General features: G+C 41.1%; 1 protein-coding gene across 2 annotated transcripts in view; it reads right to left on the reverse strand.

Moving 5' to 3' along the window:
* Positions 1-18,357, reverse strand: part of TMEM131 (transmembrane protein 131) — a 172,928-nt gene that overhangs the window by 105,217 nt on the left and 49,354 nt on the right. For both annotated transcript variants that reach the window (XM_062209925.1, XM_062209926.1), the window contains exon 2: positions 7,704-7,765. In XM_062209925.1, coding sequence (XP_062065909.1) covers positions 7,704-7,765 — 62 coding nt within the window. The remainder of the gene's footprint in view (positions 1-7,703; positions 7,766-18,357) is intronic.

The following is an 18,357-nucleotide window of genomic DNA, read 5'->3' on the forward strand; positions in this document are numbered from 1 at the left end:
AGGGAGAATCATTTGGCTCTCACATGGAGGTAACACAAGGTAATGCAATTGAGCTGTACAAGTTTGCTAGGCCAGAGTCCTCTGTGAGAACCGTCCTCTTACGATCATGTGAGCCTCTCCCGTTCACCTCTGACCATTGTGTGTGCCAGGCTGGGGTCTCTGATCCCTACTGCCACAGAGCTCAAAGCACAGTGGAAGAGAGGGCAGGCTAGAGAGTTGTGAACTAAATAAATATGGACTTCTACATCTGAACACAGCGTAGAGGTGTTGCGGAAAGCAATACACAGGTGACGCAGCTGAGCACGTCATGAGGCAAACCTGTCTGAGGAGCGGACATTTACACTGAAACCTGGAGGATGAGAAAAGAGCAGGGGGGCGGAGCGGGGAAGCAGCACAGGCCATGGCCCTCGTCGGGGAATGGAGTACTGGGCTCAGGAACAGAGACGAGGTCAACCTGGCTGCAGCTGAGAGAGAACAGGGGAGAAACAACGGTTCGTGGCCTGGGCAGAGGCCGGATCATGCTGCGCACTGCTAAGCTTCAGCAAGGTTTGATGCGGTGCTCTCCTAACTAAAACAAGAGGGATGGGGCAGTATTATGGCATGGTGGGCTGGGCCTCTGCCTCTGGTGCCGGCATCCCATACGGGCGCTGGTTTGTGTCCCGGCTGCTCCTCTTCCGACCCAGCTCTCTGCTTGTGGCCTGGGAAAGGTAGTGGAGGACAGCCCAAGTGCTTGGACCCCTGCACCCATGTGGGAGACCTGGAGGAGGGTCCTGGCTCCTGGCTTAATATCGGCCTGGCTCAGCTGTTGCGGCCATTTGGGGAGTGAACTAGCAGACAGAGGACCTTTCTCTGTCTCTCCCCTTCTCTATCTGTGGCTTTGCCTCTCCAATGGATCATAAATCTAAAAAAAAAAAAAAAAAAAAAAAAAAAAAGAGGGATAGGAAGGAGTAAGGGAGAGATGGACACGCGATCTGATCTAAGTTCTAAAGACACTGTTCTGGCTGGAGTAGGGGAGGAGGCAACTGCTGGAGTTCAGGTTGCAAAGGAAATAGTTCTGAGCATCATAGGAGAAATACCAGCACACCACGCCATGCCATTAGGTGAGCTTACCCCAACAGGCTGGCTGCCACGTGAAAACTAAAAAAGCAGTAGACGTGTGCCATTATTTTTCCCCATTAATATATATTATTTTGAAATGACATTGTTAAGAATATACATGGGGAAACATGAATTTTTGGCAGATACAGGAAAATGCTCTTACTTTTTTGAAGGTGTGTAAGAGGTAATATGTAGAAAGGTCTGTAATTTTCTTTAAATTGTTTCAGCAATATAATGCTGTGTATAGATAAAGCAAATATAGCAAAATGCTAACTGTCAGGTCTGAGTGATAGGTGAGTAGGTATTCATAAATTCATATTTTCTGTACTTAAACACAAATTTCTTTAACTTTTTGTTATGAAAAGTATAATGGCACTGGTCCTATCATATAGTAGGCTAAGCTTCTGCCTGCGGTGCTGGCATCCCATATGGGCACCAGTTCATGTCCCAGGCTGCTCCTCTGTGATCTAGCTCTCTGCTTATGGCCTAGAAAAGCAGTGGAGGATGGTCCAAGTGCTTGGGACCTGCACCCATGTGGGAGACTCAGAAGAAGCTCATGGCTTCAGAGCTACCCAGCTCTGGCCATTGAGACCATTTGGGGAGTAAACCAGAGGGTGGAAGACCCATCTCTCTCTCTCTCTCTCTCTCTCTGTCTGTAACTCTACTCCAAGGAAATAAAAAATCTTTTTTAAAAAATGAAAATTATACCCAATCATGTATCTGATAATAGATTAATAACTAAAATCTATAAAGAACTACCATTCAATAACAAAACTGAATCTGATTAAAAAATGGACAAAGGAATCAACTAGACACTTCTCCAAGGAACAGAATAAAAGGCAAGGAGACAGGAAAAGATAACCAAGGCATTATGTACTGAAGAATAAGAAAATGAGAGGCCTTGTTCTACCAGATCTCCAAAGTACAGTGGAGTAGGTGCTATGGTGCAGCAGGTTAAGCAGCCATTTGGGACACCCACATCCCAAATCAGAGGACCTGCCTGGGATACAGTCCCTCCTCCAATTCCAGTCCAGCTTCCTGCTAATGTACATAGGAGGCAGCAGGTGATGGCTCAAGTAGTTGAGTTCCTGCCACCCATGTGGGAGACCTGGTTTAGTTCCTGGCTCCTGGCTTCAGCTTGGCCCAGCCCTGGCTCTTGTGGCATTTGGGGAGTGAACCAGCAGATCAAAGATCTCTCTTTCTCCCCTTCTCTGTCACTCTACTTTCAAATAAATAAAAGTGAATAAACATTCTTTTGAAATCAAACTGGGACTGGTGCTGTGGCGCAGGTTAATCTTCCACCTGTAGCACTGGCATCCCATATGGGTGCCAGTTCTAGACCTGGCTGCTCCTCTTCCGATCCAGCTCTCTGCTATGGCCTGGGAAAGCAGTGGAGGATGGCCCAAGTCCTTGGGCCCCTGCACCCATGTGGCAGACCTGGAAGAAGCTCCTGGCTCCTGGCTTTGGATTGGCCCGGCTCCAACCATTGTGGCCATTTGGGGAGTGAACCAGTGGATGGAAGACCTTTCATCTGTCTCTCCCTCTCATTATCTAACTCTACCTCTCAAATAAATAAAATCTTAAAAAAAAAATTGCATTAATTAAAATGGTACGATACTGTGATTTGGACAGACAAATATAAAACCAGGTCGTGAATCTGGCATAGGAGGCATCACTTGGGATGTCGGCATCCCACATCAGAGTGCCTGGGTTTGAGTTCCAGTTCTGCTCTTGATTCCAACCTCCTGCTAATGCACTTTCAGGAAGGCAGTGGGCGAGTGACAGACCTGAACCTAGTTCCTGGCTCCCAGCTTTAGCCTGTCCTATCCCCAGCTGTTGCCACATGTGTGAGATTAACCAACAGATGGGAGATCTCTCTAGCTGGCTGTCTCTGCTTTTCAAAAAACAGAACACTAAAAAAGAGTCCAGAAACACTCACAAGGTATGGGTGCTTGATCTATGAATAAGCAAAAGAAAATACTCAATAAAGAGGGCTGAGACAGTTAAATCTATGGGAGAAAGAAAACCTGGCTTCACATCAACAACAAAAATTACAGATGAAATTTGTGATTCTTCTAGTCAAAAGCAAAACAATAAAATTCTACATCCTAGAAAATAATATCAGAGAATAACTTTTATGACCCTGGAATAGGAAAAAGTTTCTTCAATAAAACACAATTAAGTATTAAACATAACGGAAAAGGCTGATGGACTGAACTTCATTAAAATTAAGAATTCTGTTCATCACAGTCCTCATTACATAAATTAAAAGGATATTTCATCTAGGGAAGAAGATATTTATAATACATTTAACCAATAGAGAGCTTATGCACAGAATTTGTATTACTGGTGTCAGGTCAGGGTTCCAAAAAAGAGTTTATACCCAGATATTAGGAAGAACTCCTACAGAACAAAAGGAAAAAAAGCTCACTACCCAACAATAAAATGGGCAAAACAGAGTATCCAAATAGCTAAATACTCATGCAAAACTGCTGAGATTTATAAGGAAGCAGGGAAACACACACAGAACCACAATGAGATATCATTACCTCCCTCCCAGAATACAGTATGACAGAGGAATTCCTGATGACAGGACTGCAACCTGAAGGCGCCACTTTGGAAAATCGTATGGCACTATTAATGTAGAAAATCCACATGCCCTGTGATGCAGCAATTGCACTCTGCTCCACCAGAAACATACATGCATGTTCACCAAGACAGAACTGTTCAGAACAGCCAACACCTGAAGGCAGTCAAAATGTCCACAAGCAGCAGAGATCACACGTGAATCGGGGTGCATCCACCCAATAGAATGCTATGCAGCATTGAAAATGAGAGATTAAATCTCACTCAGCACAGAGGATCTTGGGAACTTTATACTGAGGACAAGAAGAAAAGAATCCAGGGGAAAAGAAGAAGACTACAAAATGCATGAAACTCAAAAACCAGGTATAACTAGAGTATTTAGAGATAAATACTGAGAAGGTAAAACTTTAGGGAAAAGACAGTGGCTAACTTTTGGTAAAAGGCTCTAGAGGGTCCCTAATTAAGTGGCTAGAATTTCTTTTGTTGGAAGCTTTACAAGATAAAACTGTGTGTGCTCTTAGTACATGAACATTCTGGAGCTTGCCTTCCAGCATCTTAAAATTTGTCTAATTATTCTGGTAGAATAATGGGAAAAAGTACATAACTAGCCTTTTCTTAGGCTTTATCTTTACTTATTTTTAACAAAGCTGGATCAGGAAATAGGTTAATGCTTTTGAACAGATTAATGTGTTTAAGGGCAAGAGTCAAGAGTATCTTTTGTTATTCCATTTTAGAGTCTTTCAAAGGATCAGGTTAGGAAGAGCCAATCATTCTGATTAATCAAAGTGGGATGAAGGTTTGAGACAGTTGACCAGAACATCCTGTGGTGCAGGATGCAGACTCCCTCTGTGGAGATGCGGGCTGCCTGGTGTCCATGCCCATATTAGGAATCATCTGATCTTATTTTATATAGCATATCTTAATAGTCATGTCAATCAGGAACGCCAATGGCCAAAGCACAGGCCACAGAAAACAAGCTGAGCAGATTATCATTTCTAATCACTACATAACAAGTGGTAATCCACGAGACACATCTGGGAGAAAGGCACAGGTTCTGCTGTGGAAAGAGTTCTAGAGCTAGACACCATGGATTTTTTTAAAATTTATTTATTTGAAAATCAGAGTTACACACAGAGAGAAGGAGAGGTGGAGAGAGAGGTCTTCCATCCACTAGCTCATTACCCAAATGGCTGCAATGGCCGGAGCTGGGCCAATCTGAAGCCAGGAGCCAGGAGCTTCCTCCGGGTCTCCCACGTGGGTGCAGGGGCCAAAGGACCTGGGCCATCTTCTACTGCTTTCCCAGGCAATAGCAGAGAGCTGGATCAGCAGCGGAGCAGCAGGGAGTTGAAATGGCATCCAGCACTGCAGGCGGTGGCTTTACCTGCGCCAGCTGGGGATATTTTTGTTAGATGTTGCTGCTCTACAACTGAATACCACACAAATTATTTAACTTCTATGAACCTTATTTTCCTTATCTTTAAAAAAATAAGGCAAATAAGTCTACTATTTATAGCAATATTTTTGAGTTTGGCCATTTTTACTGACTCATCAATTGATTTGAAGACTACAAAAGTTACTATGAGCAAGTCACATGAGGGTAACAAGATATGGGAAGGCATGCTGTTAGGAAAAATTAAATAAGATTGCTGCTAAAGCTCTCCTCACTTTAACTTAAATTTAATTTGGATAAATCTGATCATTTTTCTGCTGTAGAAATGCTACATGTACATTTTTATGTTCTAATCAGGACCTGTTTCAAAAATAGTCAAACCTACTGGAAAATTACAGTCAAGAAGAATAACATATCAAAACTGTTGCTTCTGGGAAATATTCTTTAATATTCAAATGAACTCTATTCAAAACTTACACTCAGCTATTTGAAGAGATATTATGCACCATACACAGCACCTCAACATGAGATATTCTGCAGGAGCCTTAGTGAGGTTTTATTACAGCTCAGGTAACCAACTGATACCACCGCCCTCAACATTTTTTCAAGACAAAATTATCTTTGCCATAGAATTCTGAGGTCTCAACCAAGCTCTTATCCAAGTATTCAAGAATATCAGAAGAGTATGAACAGAAGAAGCCCAGTCCACGGGCTCTTCCATGGCCAAATCCACACAGACATGGATGGATAGCCTTCCTCAACAAAAACACAAATCATGCTCCAGAATTCTCAGAATAGCTTATCAACTTATCATCAACCTAGATGTCTGGTTCCTAATGAATGCAGATCCTTCCTCAACCAAAAAAGAACTACACTTTGGGAGTTGTCCAGAAATGCACTCCCAATTTGCCTGGCATCCAGATTACACAAGCGGCCACCTCAAGGGAGATCTTCAAAACATTCATTCCAATAAGATCTCCAAGTTTCCACTCAGATTAAAGAACTAGGGGACTCAGATCAGTTTCTAGTTATATGGATTTATAAATTATAGCTTATTCTGTTATCTTCAGTTCTTATTCAATTCAAAAATATTAATGTATACAAAGACTTTCTTCAAGTGCCATGCAACTAGTGCCTGCTGTTTCTCAACAGTTCATAAAGATGCAAGTGATAAATTTACTTAGAAATTAACAGGAAAGCAAAGCTTGTCTTCCAAAACACATATAAGCTTCACTGTCAGAGAAAATGATTCTTCAAAATCCACTAATTTCTTCTTGTTCTCTTTGTTTCACTTAGTGTATAAAATTTAAATCTAAATCTGTGCTAAAATGTCAAGAGAAATGCCATTCCAGGTCCCTATTAGAATTATTTTCTCTACTGTCTTAACCTAATTTTAATTTTTCCTTTCCTGTTTATAAAAATTATAAACTACCGGAAATATTTTTTCAGAGTAAATTATTTATTTACTTATCCATAAGTAAAAAATACATCCTGGGAAGTACCAGGTAATAAGAGACTAACAATCACATCTACAGTGAGAAGACCATGATCCCATCACTACAGAGACAGGGCATCTTGGGCAACTTTCCTAACCCAAACATTTGTTTCCCTTGAATATAAAATAAACACAAATGATCAGGCATGCTACCAAGTAGCATACTATTTTAAAAATAAATGTTACCATTACAAAGTTGGCAGGTAATGACAAATACATAACACGATAGAAGCTTGGAAGAAAGGAGAAAACACCTAGTCCTAAACATCATAGGTGATGGGCAGGTACTATGGCGTAGCAGGTAAAGCCGCCGCCTGCACTGCCAGCATCCCATATGGGTACTGGTTTGAGTCCTGGCTGCTCCACTTCAGATCCAGCTCTCTGCTATGGCCTGGGAAAGCAGCAGAAGATGGCCCAAAATGTGGGAGACCAAGAAGAAGCTCCTGGCTCCTGGCATGGGATCAGCCCGGCTCTGACCGTTGAGGCCATCTGGGGAGTGAACCAGCAGATAGAAGACCTCTCTCTGCCTCTGCCTCCCTGGAACTCTGCCTTTTAAATTAATTAATTAATTAATTAATTAAAAATCAGAAGTGAGTCTGTCTCTTTGAGCTCTGAAATTCCACAAGTGATTTTCAGCTGAGAAGATCAAAATAAGTGCTTCCTGGTAATATATGAACTAGGCCTGACAGGAAGGCCAAAATAATTGTCAGATTATACTTTCTCACTTGATGCATAATAAAGATGTGACTTAGGATGGCACATGGAAGAATACCAGTGAAATCTGAAGCACTTACACTGTTTAGAAGAATTTTCTCCCGGATGAGTATTTCGAGGTCCGATGTGTAAATTTAGCATTTCACTCACTGGCACCACTCATGGAGAGCTTCCTCCTGAGCTGACTCTCAGCCCACCAGAGCCATAGGCACACATACTTGCTACAAACTAATGATTTACTTATTTACAGGCTTTAATTCTACAACTAGTTTGCTCTTATTATTAATGACCCTACTAACCTGCATGCAAATGAAGCTCATGAAATATATTACAGAGAAATCAGTTACATTTTTAAAAGAAAAATAATAATTGCACATTATTCAAGGCTTGACACTGAAATAATTCAATTTTTAAAATTACCTGTAGTAGCCCTCCATCATCAAAACGCAGTACTTCTATTATACTCTCGGACTGAATGAACGCTGTGAAGAAATAAAACACATTATCACTTACAAGAACATAAATGTGAACAAAATCCTTTACCTTAAAGTTAATACACTTTTGTATATAAAAATCCATTGCTTGATGGTGATGGTTGCAGAGGAAATATGACCAATATTCCAGGATTTTAACAACTATAAAATACTTTAAAATAAAACAATAATACAATAACATTAGCTTTAATAACCTACAGGCTACGTAGGGAAAACATGTATTCTTGCTATTGTAGAAAAAAGCACAAAACAGTTAAATTCAACCAGCTCAGGTAATTATTTTTACTAGAAGACTAACTGGAAATCTCATTAGCATACAGCAAAGATCACTAGAGTGTTTACTGTATCTCCCCTCAAAAGGAACATCTGAAATTCTGTATCATCTGCTCTTCTGTAGTGATGATGTGACCTGGGATCAATAGTCAAAAGGGACTCAGTCAAGAAGCAGGTGAAGAAAACAACAAAAAGAGATTACATACACCAATACAAAGACAAGATACTAAAAAGCTAATACAGATTGATCATACAACCTGGCAATCACATTAGTGGCATTTGTCAAACTGATCTGAAACCTTATGTCCATGCCAAAATCTGCATGCAACTCTTTATAGCAGTCTCATTCATACTACCAAAGTCTGCACATAATCAAGATATCCTTTAATAGGTGAACAGAAAAACTGTGTGGTACATCCATAAAACTGGACTATTAGTGAAAGAAAAGGCTATATACTATACGATTCCAAGTATATGAGATTCTAGAAAAGGCCACAGATGGTAAAGATCAGTGGTTGCTTGGGCTTATGGAGAAAAGTTGAGTAAGTGCAGCACAGGAAATATTTTGGTGAAACTATTTTATACAATACTGTAATGACAGCATCCGACACAATGCATTTGTCATAACAGAAGTTTACAGCACAGTGAATCTAAATTATGTAAATTTTTAAAAATCACACAGAAGGTTGGTAATAAAACAATTTAACTGAATTACAAATGAATGAAACAACCTCATTGAGGTGGGTCTGGGAGAGTGCTGGCCTAAATAACCCTGGAAATAAGATTAAAGGCAGAAGAAACTAGACAATATGCATTGCACTTTAGTTGACAGAGCTATTCCCAGTGAGATCTGGGGTAACAATTCTGATACCATTATACATGTATCTTGGAATGAAACAACAAAATACATGGATAGTGTATGATGCGAGCTAGGTTTCTCACTGTTGAAATAGGAGTTTACAGAGAACAAGGGGAGGAGGCTAGAATAATTGATATGGTAATGGACTAGAGTTGGTGACACAGGTTTGAACTCACAGGAGTATTTACAGATGTATATATACATGAGTTAATGTCCACACACTGGTTTCCTTCTTTCCTCTGTCAGCCGGGAAAAAACACAGAACAACGACAGGCCAGTAAGCAGCAGAGAACACATCTACTACCCACATCTTGGATTTATTATTGTTCTCCAAAAAAAGGAGCCAGGGCTCCCTGGAGACACAGTTGATCCTAAGACTGAAGCACTTACAGTGCCAGAAAGTAATACAGTATTAAATACACACAAACGTCAAAAAAACTACTTAGATGGGGATAGGTAAAGGTAAGCGATAATCAACAGGAAGAGCTCCAAACAAACAAAGCTAGAGCAATTTGAGCAATTAAAAATAAAGCAGTGGTGGCTCAACAGGCTAATCCTCCACCTTGTGGCGCCAGCACACCGGATTCTAGACCCGGTCGGGGCACCAGATTCTGTCCCGGTTGCCCCTCTTCCAGGCCAGCTCTCTGCTGTGGCCCAGGAGTGCAGTGGAGGATGGCCCAAGTCCTTGGGCCCTGCACCCGCATGGGCGACCAGGAGAAGCACCTGGTTCCTGCCTTGGGATCAGCGTGGTGCGCCGGCCACAGCACGCCGGCCATGGCGGCCACTGGAGGGTGAACCAATGGCAAAAGGAAGACCTCTCTCTCTCTCTCTCTCACTGTCCACTCTGCCTGTCAAAAAATAAAAATAAAAAAATAAAAAAATAAAGCAGCACTGGATTATAAGCCAATATATAGACAATATACACATGAGTCCACAGGGATATCAGTAAACTACTGAATAAATGAACTGGAAAGAAAAGACAAATTCTTTTGTGCAGAAGAATTCCAACTAAGTCATGTAGAAACTCTGCTATTTGGAAAATGGAACCTAACTCCAAAACTCCTTAAATGTCAGGATACACAAAATAAGTTCCTTCCAAAAAACACAGTATGGAAGGGAAGAAAAAAATGAGTAGCTTTACAGTGTAGAATCCTGACAAACACTACTTTTGCCAGAAGATCACAGTCAGTGTTAACTGACCTATTGATAGTGTGCAGCCTGGATATGTAATAAACATGACACCTGACCTCCATGGCCATTCTGCACCAAATCCACAACCACAGCCAATCACGAGAAAAACATCAGACAAATCCCAATTGAGGGATGTGGAAGAAAATGCCTGCCTAGTAACTCTTCCAAATTGTTAGGGCTGTCAAAAACATGTCTGAGAAACAGCCACAGAGAAGAGGAGCCTAAGGAGACATGACGACGATGTAACGTGGTGTCCTGGACAGGACTGTAGAATGGAAACTTCAGAAATACAAGAAACCGTAAGAAAATGGAAATCACGTAAAAATTAAATGTGAATAAAATGTGGACTTTTATGAATAATATTGGCTTATTAACTGTAAAAAATGAAAGTACCATACCAATGTAAGAGACTCCAGGGTGGGCTATATGAGAACTTGGTACTATCTCTGCTATTTTCTTTTTCTTTTTTTTTTTTTTTTGACAGGCAGAGTGGATAGTGAGAGAGAGAGACAGGGAGGAAGGTCTTCCCTTTTGCCGTTGGTTCACCCTCCAATGGCAGCTGCGGCCGGCGCATCTCGCTGATCCGAAGCCAGGAGCCAGGCGCCTCCCCATGCGGGTGCAGGACCCAAGGACTTGGGCCATCCTCCACTGCCCTCCCGGGCCACAGCAGAGAGCCGGCCTGGAAGAGGGGCAACTGGGACAGAATCCGGCACCCCGACCGGGACCAGAACCCGGTGTACCGGCGCCGCAAGGCGGAGGATCAGCCTGTTAAGCCATGGCGCCGGCCTATCTCTGCTATTTTTATATAAATCTAAAATCATTCTAAGGGCTGGAATTGTGTGCCATGGGTAAAGCTGCCGCCTGTGATGAAGGCATCTCATATGGTGCCAGTTTATGTCCAGGCTGCTCCATTTCTGATCCAGCTCCTGGCTAAAGGTCTGGGAAAGACAGTGGAGAATGGCCCAAGGGGTTGAACCACGGCCACTCATGTGAAAAATCCAGACAAATCTCCTGGCCTGGCCAAGGCCTGGCCAAGCCCTGACTGTTAAGGTCATTTGGGGGAGTGAAACAACGATGAAAGATTCCTGCTCCCCACCCCCGTTTCTCCCTCTTTCAAATAAAAAATCTTTAAAAAAAAGTTCTGAAATACAAAGTTAATTTAAAACAACATGAAACAATGATTTTAGCTTAATATGGTTCATAGACTGCTCCTATTTGCTGGTCTTTCAAGATTCAGGAGGAAGCTTAGTGTTCAATCCCATGTAGCAGGCTTTGCTAGCATGATTCAAGCTGAAAGTCTAGCAATAGGGCGAGACGCTAATTACACTACCATACCTAACTGGATGGTGTCTTCCTGCCTCCCCTCCGTTAGAAAGCACATCCTGATTTTAAGCAGGGAAGCCCCTGTCCTCCATCCCTGCCACTCCTCTGCAATCACAGCCAACCTGCTGCACTTCGGTTCACCTCCATCAAGTTCTTATCCCAGAGAAACTACAATAAACACTGAATGAGTGAAGCTCCAGCTTTCTGCTCAGGAATCATCATGGATATCTGTATTCAAAAAAATGATCACCACAGGAGCGCTCATCATCCAACTGGATCAATCCTTCATCTAACTGGTGAAAATGTACCTAGAAGCTATTAGACAGTAATGTAATTATGGTGTGTTGTATTCTTAATTAGGAGCCTCTTAAAAACATAAAATATGTCAGTTGAACAAAGCTAATAGAAATTGATTACAAAGTCCTATAATATAAAGGAAAATGTTTTCTTTAAAAGATGTAGAAATACATAGGATTCAACTATGGCATGAAAACAATATTTTGGTCTAAATAACCAATTATCATAATTTTATATGCCTACAGAAACAGAACTGAAACTAGGTATGCACCTATTCAGTTCATGTGTTAAGTTATTAAGCTATAAAATACACAAAGTAACTGAAGCAAGTCAATTTCCCTATCTCTGTATCTCTAGATTCAAAACCACAAACTGACAGTTGTTTCTTGTTCCAAAAGTATTTCCCCTATATTGTTACTCTAACAAATCAAAAACTTTCTCCACTATAATTAGTTGGGGGTCCCTTTTCCTCTCCCGCTCCCTTTCCTTTTCTTTTCAGGAGGACTTTCTGAATATCCCAACTGACAACTGGACACAATCTGTCTACTGCCTATTTTAATACATCTTTCTAGAGGCTGGATTTGTGACATAGTGAGTAAAGCCCCCACCTGCAATGTTGGCACCTCATATGGGTGCCAGTTCGCGTCTCAGCTGCTCCACTTCCAATCTAGCTTCCCACTAATGGCCTGGAAAAAGCAGCAGAAGATGGCCCACGTGTTTGGGAACCTGCTACCCATGTGGGACACTGGGATCAAACTCTTGGTTTCGGCCTGGCCCAGAACTGGCCATTGCGGCCATAATGGGAATGAACAAGCAGATGAAGATCTCTCTCTCTCTCTCTCTCTCTCTGAATTTCAAATAAATAAATACAGATAGATAGATAAATCTGCCAAGATAATTCATGAGAACAACAAATGTTCTAAGTAACCAGTGGACATATGAGCCATATTGTGGGTAGGGGCAGGGAGTACCAGACATTAGGAACCTGGATCATCACTCTAAGTTTACGAGGCTGAACTAGTCACATGAGTGATTTTTAAGCCTTCCTCTCCAAACATCAGGAAGAAAAGAAAAACCCACACAGGCACGTCTCAGGAGTGCCTCATATCCTGTGTCAAGGAGCCCCTCTGTTTGGAACACTATCGACAGGCTAAAGAGGAAAAATAATATGACCATATCAACTGACACAGACAAAGCACTCAGCAAAACCTAACATTCATTCATCACAAAAACCCTCAACAAGAGCAGAGCTCCTGGGGCTTGCTTTGTGGCTCAGCGGGTTAAGCTACTGCCTGTGCTGTTGGCACGCCATATGGGCACTGGTTCAAATCCTGGCTGTTCCACTTCCAATCTAGCTCCCTGCTAATGTGCCTGAGAAAGCAGTGGAAGATGGCCCAAGTGCCTGGGCCTCTGCCACCCATGTAGGAGACCTGGATGGAACTCCCGGCTCCTGGTTTCAGCCTGGCCAAGCCTTGGCCGGTTGTGGCCATTTAGGGAGTGAACCAGCAGATGTTAGATCCTCTATCTCTCCCTATCATTCTTCCTTAAAAATAAATAAATCATGCTGCTACAAATGGAGATCCATATAGTAAAGAAACAAAGGGGGGAAAAAAAAAAGAACCTGGATACCGCAAATGAATGACAGAACTTAACACAGGAGGAAATTTTAGCGTCCAGAGATTTGGAAAAAATTTCTTAAGTAGGTTGCAAAATAGCCAAGAAGTATAAGAGAAGAAAGATAGCTGTATCTGAGTAAACAAAACAAAGAGCAATTTTTTGAGCAGATAAACAAAATAGACAAACCTTTAGCTAGACTGACAAAGAAAAAAAAAAAAGAAAGCAGACATTACAACAGATACCTCAGAAATACAAAAGCTCACAAGAAACTACTATGAACAATTATACGCTAACAAATTAGAAAATGTCAAAGAAATAAACTTCTAGATACATATAACCTAATAAGCTTAAATCAAGAACATGTACAACATCTAAACAGATGTATAACAAGCAATGATATTAAAGTAGTTAAGTTTTCCATCAAAGAAAAGTTTAGGGCCTGATAGCTTCACTACTGAATTCTACAAAAACATTTAAAGAACTAACTCTGACACTTAGGAAACTACCCCAAAATACTGAAAAGGATGGAATCCTGCCAAACTCCTTTTATGAGACCAGCATCATTATAATACCAAAGCCAACTGATACAACACAAAAAGAAAACTAAAGACCAATGTCCTTGATGCACACAGATGCAAAAATTCTCAGTACAATATTGCAAACTGAATCCAATGTAACATCAAACAGATCATACATCATGGGGCCGGCGTTCTGCCTCCTGTGATGCCAGCATCACATATGAATGCGGGCTTGAATCCTAGCTACTACACGTTTAGTTCCCTGTTAATGCGCCTGGAAAAAGCAGAAGATAGCCCTAATACTTGGGTCCCTGCCACCCCCGTGGGAGACCTCAATGGAGCTCCAGGCTCCTGGCTTCAGCCTGGTCCAGTCCTGGCCATTGCAGTCATCTGGGGAGTCAACCAGCGGATTGAAGATTTTTCTCACCACTTCCTCCTCTGTCTCACCCTCTCTCTGTAACTCTTTCAAATAAATAAAAAATAAATCCTAAAAAAAAAAAAAGATTATACATCATGATCACGTGGGATTTATCCCAGAGATCCAAGAGTGGGTCAGCACTCACATATCAATAAACATCATAAATGTCAATATTATGAATTAGAAAAAAATAAAACAATCGTATCAATAGATACAGAATGATAAGATTTAACATCTCTTCATGATAAAAAAATTCTCAACAAATTATATCTAGAAGGAACATACCTCAAAATTATTAAGGCTATGTATGATAAACCATAGCCAATATCATACTGAACAGGTAAAAGCTAAAAGCAATTCTATTCAGACCTAGAACAAGACAAAGATGTCTACTTTCATCACTCCTACTCAATACAATATTGGAGAATCAGCAGGAACACTTAGGGAGGAGAAAGAAATATAAAGGGCATCAAAATTGGAAAGCACAGAGTCAAAATACCTGTTTGCAGATGACATGATGTTGAACATGGAATACTCTAAACACTACATCAAAAAGCTGTTATAACTGATAAACCAATTCAGTACAGTTGCAGGATACAAAATCAACATCAAAACAGCAGTATTTTTATATACCAACAATGATCTTGCTAAAAATCAGAAAAGACGTCCTATTCACAACAGCCACACACACACACAAAAAATCAAATACTTAGAAATTTAATCAAAGAAGTGAAAGATCTCAACAATGAAAACTGTAAAATATTAACGAAAGAAATCAAGCACACAAAAAAATGAAAGATGTTCCTTCCTCATGGATTGAAAGAATATTATTTAAAATGTCTATATTACCTAAAGCAATCTACATATTCAATGCTGAATTCCTATCAAAATACCAATGGCATTCTTTACAAAATTAGGAAAAGTAATCCTAAAATCCTAAAATTCATATGGAATCACAGAAGACTCAGAACACCCAAAGCAATCTTGAGCAAAAAACAAACAAACAAAAAATTTATCGAGTGGGAGGCATCACAATACCTGATTTCAAAGTACACTACAATTAAAATAGCATAGTACTGGCATTAAAAAAACTGGCACGTACCGCAACAGAACGAAACAGAGAGCCCCAAAATATCCATGTATATACAGTCAACTGATTTTTGACAAGGGTGCCAAGAACATATATTGAAGAAAGGACAGCCTTTTTAATAAACAACACTAGCAAAACTGGATGTATATCTGTAGAAGAATAAAATTGAGATTTTTGCTTCTCCCTATATACAAAAATCAACTCATGATGGACCAAAGACCTAAATGTAAAACAGGAAATTATGAAACTACTAGAAGAAAACATAGGGAAAACACTTCAAGATACTGATGTAGGATGACTTTTTGGATAGGACCCCAAAAGCACAGGCAACAAAAGCAAAACTAGACAAATGAAATTACATCAAACTTAGACGCTTCTGCACAACTAAACAAACAACAGAGTGAAGAGACATTCAACAAAATGGGGTGAAATATTTGCAAGCTTCTTATCCAATAAAGGATTAATATCCAGAATGTATCAACAACTCAAAAAACTCAACAACAACAAAAACTAATCCAGTTAGGAAATGAGCATAGGACCTGGACAGCTCTCAAAAGTAGAAATACAAAAGGCCAACAGATATATGAAAAAATGCCATTATCACTAGCCATCAAGGAAACGCATAATGAGGTGTCACCTCATCTCTGTTAGAAAGACTATTCGGCCGGCACCGCGGCTCACTAGGCTAATCCTCCGCCTTGCGGCGCCAGCACACCGGGTTCTAGTCCCGGTTGGGGCGCCGGATTCTGTCCCGGTTGCCCTCTTCCAGGCCAGCTCTCTGCTGTGGCCAGGGAGTGCAGTGGAGGATGGCCCAAGTGCTTGGGCCCTGCACCCCATGGGAGACCAGGATAAGCATCTGGCTCCTGCCATCGGATCAGCGTGGTGCGCCGGCCGCTGCGGCCATTGGAGGGTGAACCAATGGCAAAGTAAGACCTTTTTCTCTCACTGTCCACTTTGCCTGTCAAAAAAAAAAAAAAAAAAAAAAAAAAAAACAGAATAATGGGCTGGTGTTGTGGTGGACTGAGTAAAGCTGCCACCTGCAATGCAAGCATTCCACGTGTGTGCCAGTTCATGTTCTGGCTGCCCCACTTCCGATCCCCTAATGGCCTGGGATAAGCAGCAGAATATGGACGAAGTGTTTGGGCCTCTGTCACTCAAATGAGAGACTCAGATGAAGTTCCTGGCTTTGGCCTGGCTCAGCCCTAGCCATTGCAGTCATCTGGGGAGTATACCAGCAGATGGAAGCTCTCTGTCTCTCCCTCTCTCTCTTTGAAATAAATAATAAAAAGAAAATGCTAATGAGGATCTTGAGAAAGTCAAACTCCTATACACTGCTAGTAAGAATATAAATTAGTGCAGCCACTGTGGAAAACAGTATGGAGATTTCTTTAAAATCCAGAAATGCGGGGCCAGCACTGTGCTGCAGCAGGTCAATGCCCTGGCCTGCAGCACCAGTATCCCGTATGGGTGCCAGTTCAAGACCCAGCTGCTTCATTTCTGATCCAGCTCTCTGCTATGGCCTGTGAAAGCAGTAGAGGATGGCCTGAGTCTTTGGGCCCCTGCACCCACATGGGAGACCTGGAAGAAGCTCCTGGCTCCTGGCTTCAGATGGGCGCAGCTCCGGCCATTGTGGCTAATTGGGGAGTGAACCAGCGGATGGAGGACCTCTCTCTCTCTCTCTCCCGCTCTGCCTCTCTTCTCTCTGTGTAACTCTGATTTTCAAATAAATAAATAAATCTTTAAAAAAATAAAAATAAATAAAATCCAGAAATGGAACTGCCATCTGCCATATGATCCAGAAATCCCACTAGGGGTATATAACCAAAAGACATGAACTTATTCTATCAAAGAGATACTTGTCCCACCCTTTTATAGCAGTACTATCCACAACAGCCCAAATGTGGTATCAATCAAGATGTCCATCATCAGGTGAACAGATAAAGAAAATGTGGGGGGGTCAGAGCTGTGGCATAGCAGATAAAGCTGTCACCTGCAGTGCCAGCATCCTATATGGGAGCCAGTTTGAGACCTGGCTGCTCCACTTCCAATCCAGATCTTTGCTATGGCCTGGGAAAGCAGAAGATGGCCCAAGTCCTTGGGCTCCTGTACCCATGTGGGAGACTCCTGGCTTCAGATCAGTCCAGCTCTGGCCACTGAGGCCACTTGAGGAGTCAATCAGTGGATGGAACACCTCTCTGTCTCTGCCTCTCTCTGTAACTCTGCCTTTCAAATAAGTAATAATAAATCTTCAAAAAAGAAAAATGTGGTAATATATACACAATGGAATACTACTCATTTTATATATTTATATGTTTCTTATATGTAAGGAATTATATGATATATAATTTCTTATATATGAAATTCTATATTATAATTTCTTATATATTATATATAAAAGAAATTCTGTCATTTGCAAAATGGATTGGACTGAAGGACATCATGTTGAGTAAAATATGCCAGACACAGAAAGACAAATGCTGCATCGTCTCTTATACATGGGAGCTATAAAACCAAAAAACCCTCCTCCTGGACACAGATTGGGCTTGCTGGACTAAAAGGAGTTTGGATATAAAAAATGGAGAAGGCCAGGTACTGTTCATTAATTGTGACAAAGGTACTAATAAGAGATATTAATACAGGAATTTGGGTGAGGGGTACAAGGGAACTTTTACTATCTCACAATTTTTGTTTTGTAAATTGAAAACTATTCTGTAATACTAGAAAAAATTAAGAACAAACTAACAGGTACTGGGACTAAAATGGTACAGAATGGACCAAGAAATAAACCATTCAAATGCAAAAATTTTTAACTCTTTTAAAATGACACTGTGACAAAAGCAAAATTACAAGCCACAGATTAGAAACAGCATCTGCAAATTTTGCAAAAATACCATTTGCAAAAGACCTGCATGCAGAATACAAAAATAACACTCCAGGGCTGGTGCTGTGGCTCACTTGGTTAATCCTCCACCTGTGGCACCAGCATCCCATATG

Source organism: Lepus europaeus, chromosome 13 (assembly GCF_033115175.1).
Source record: "Lepus europaeus isolate LE1 chromosome 13, mLepTim1.pri, whole genome shotgun sequence".
NCBI classification, from domain to species: Eukaryota; Metazoa; Chordata; class Mammalia; order Lagomorpha; family Leporidae; genus Lepus; species Lepus europaeus.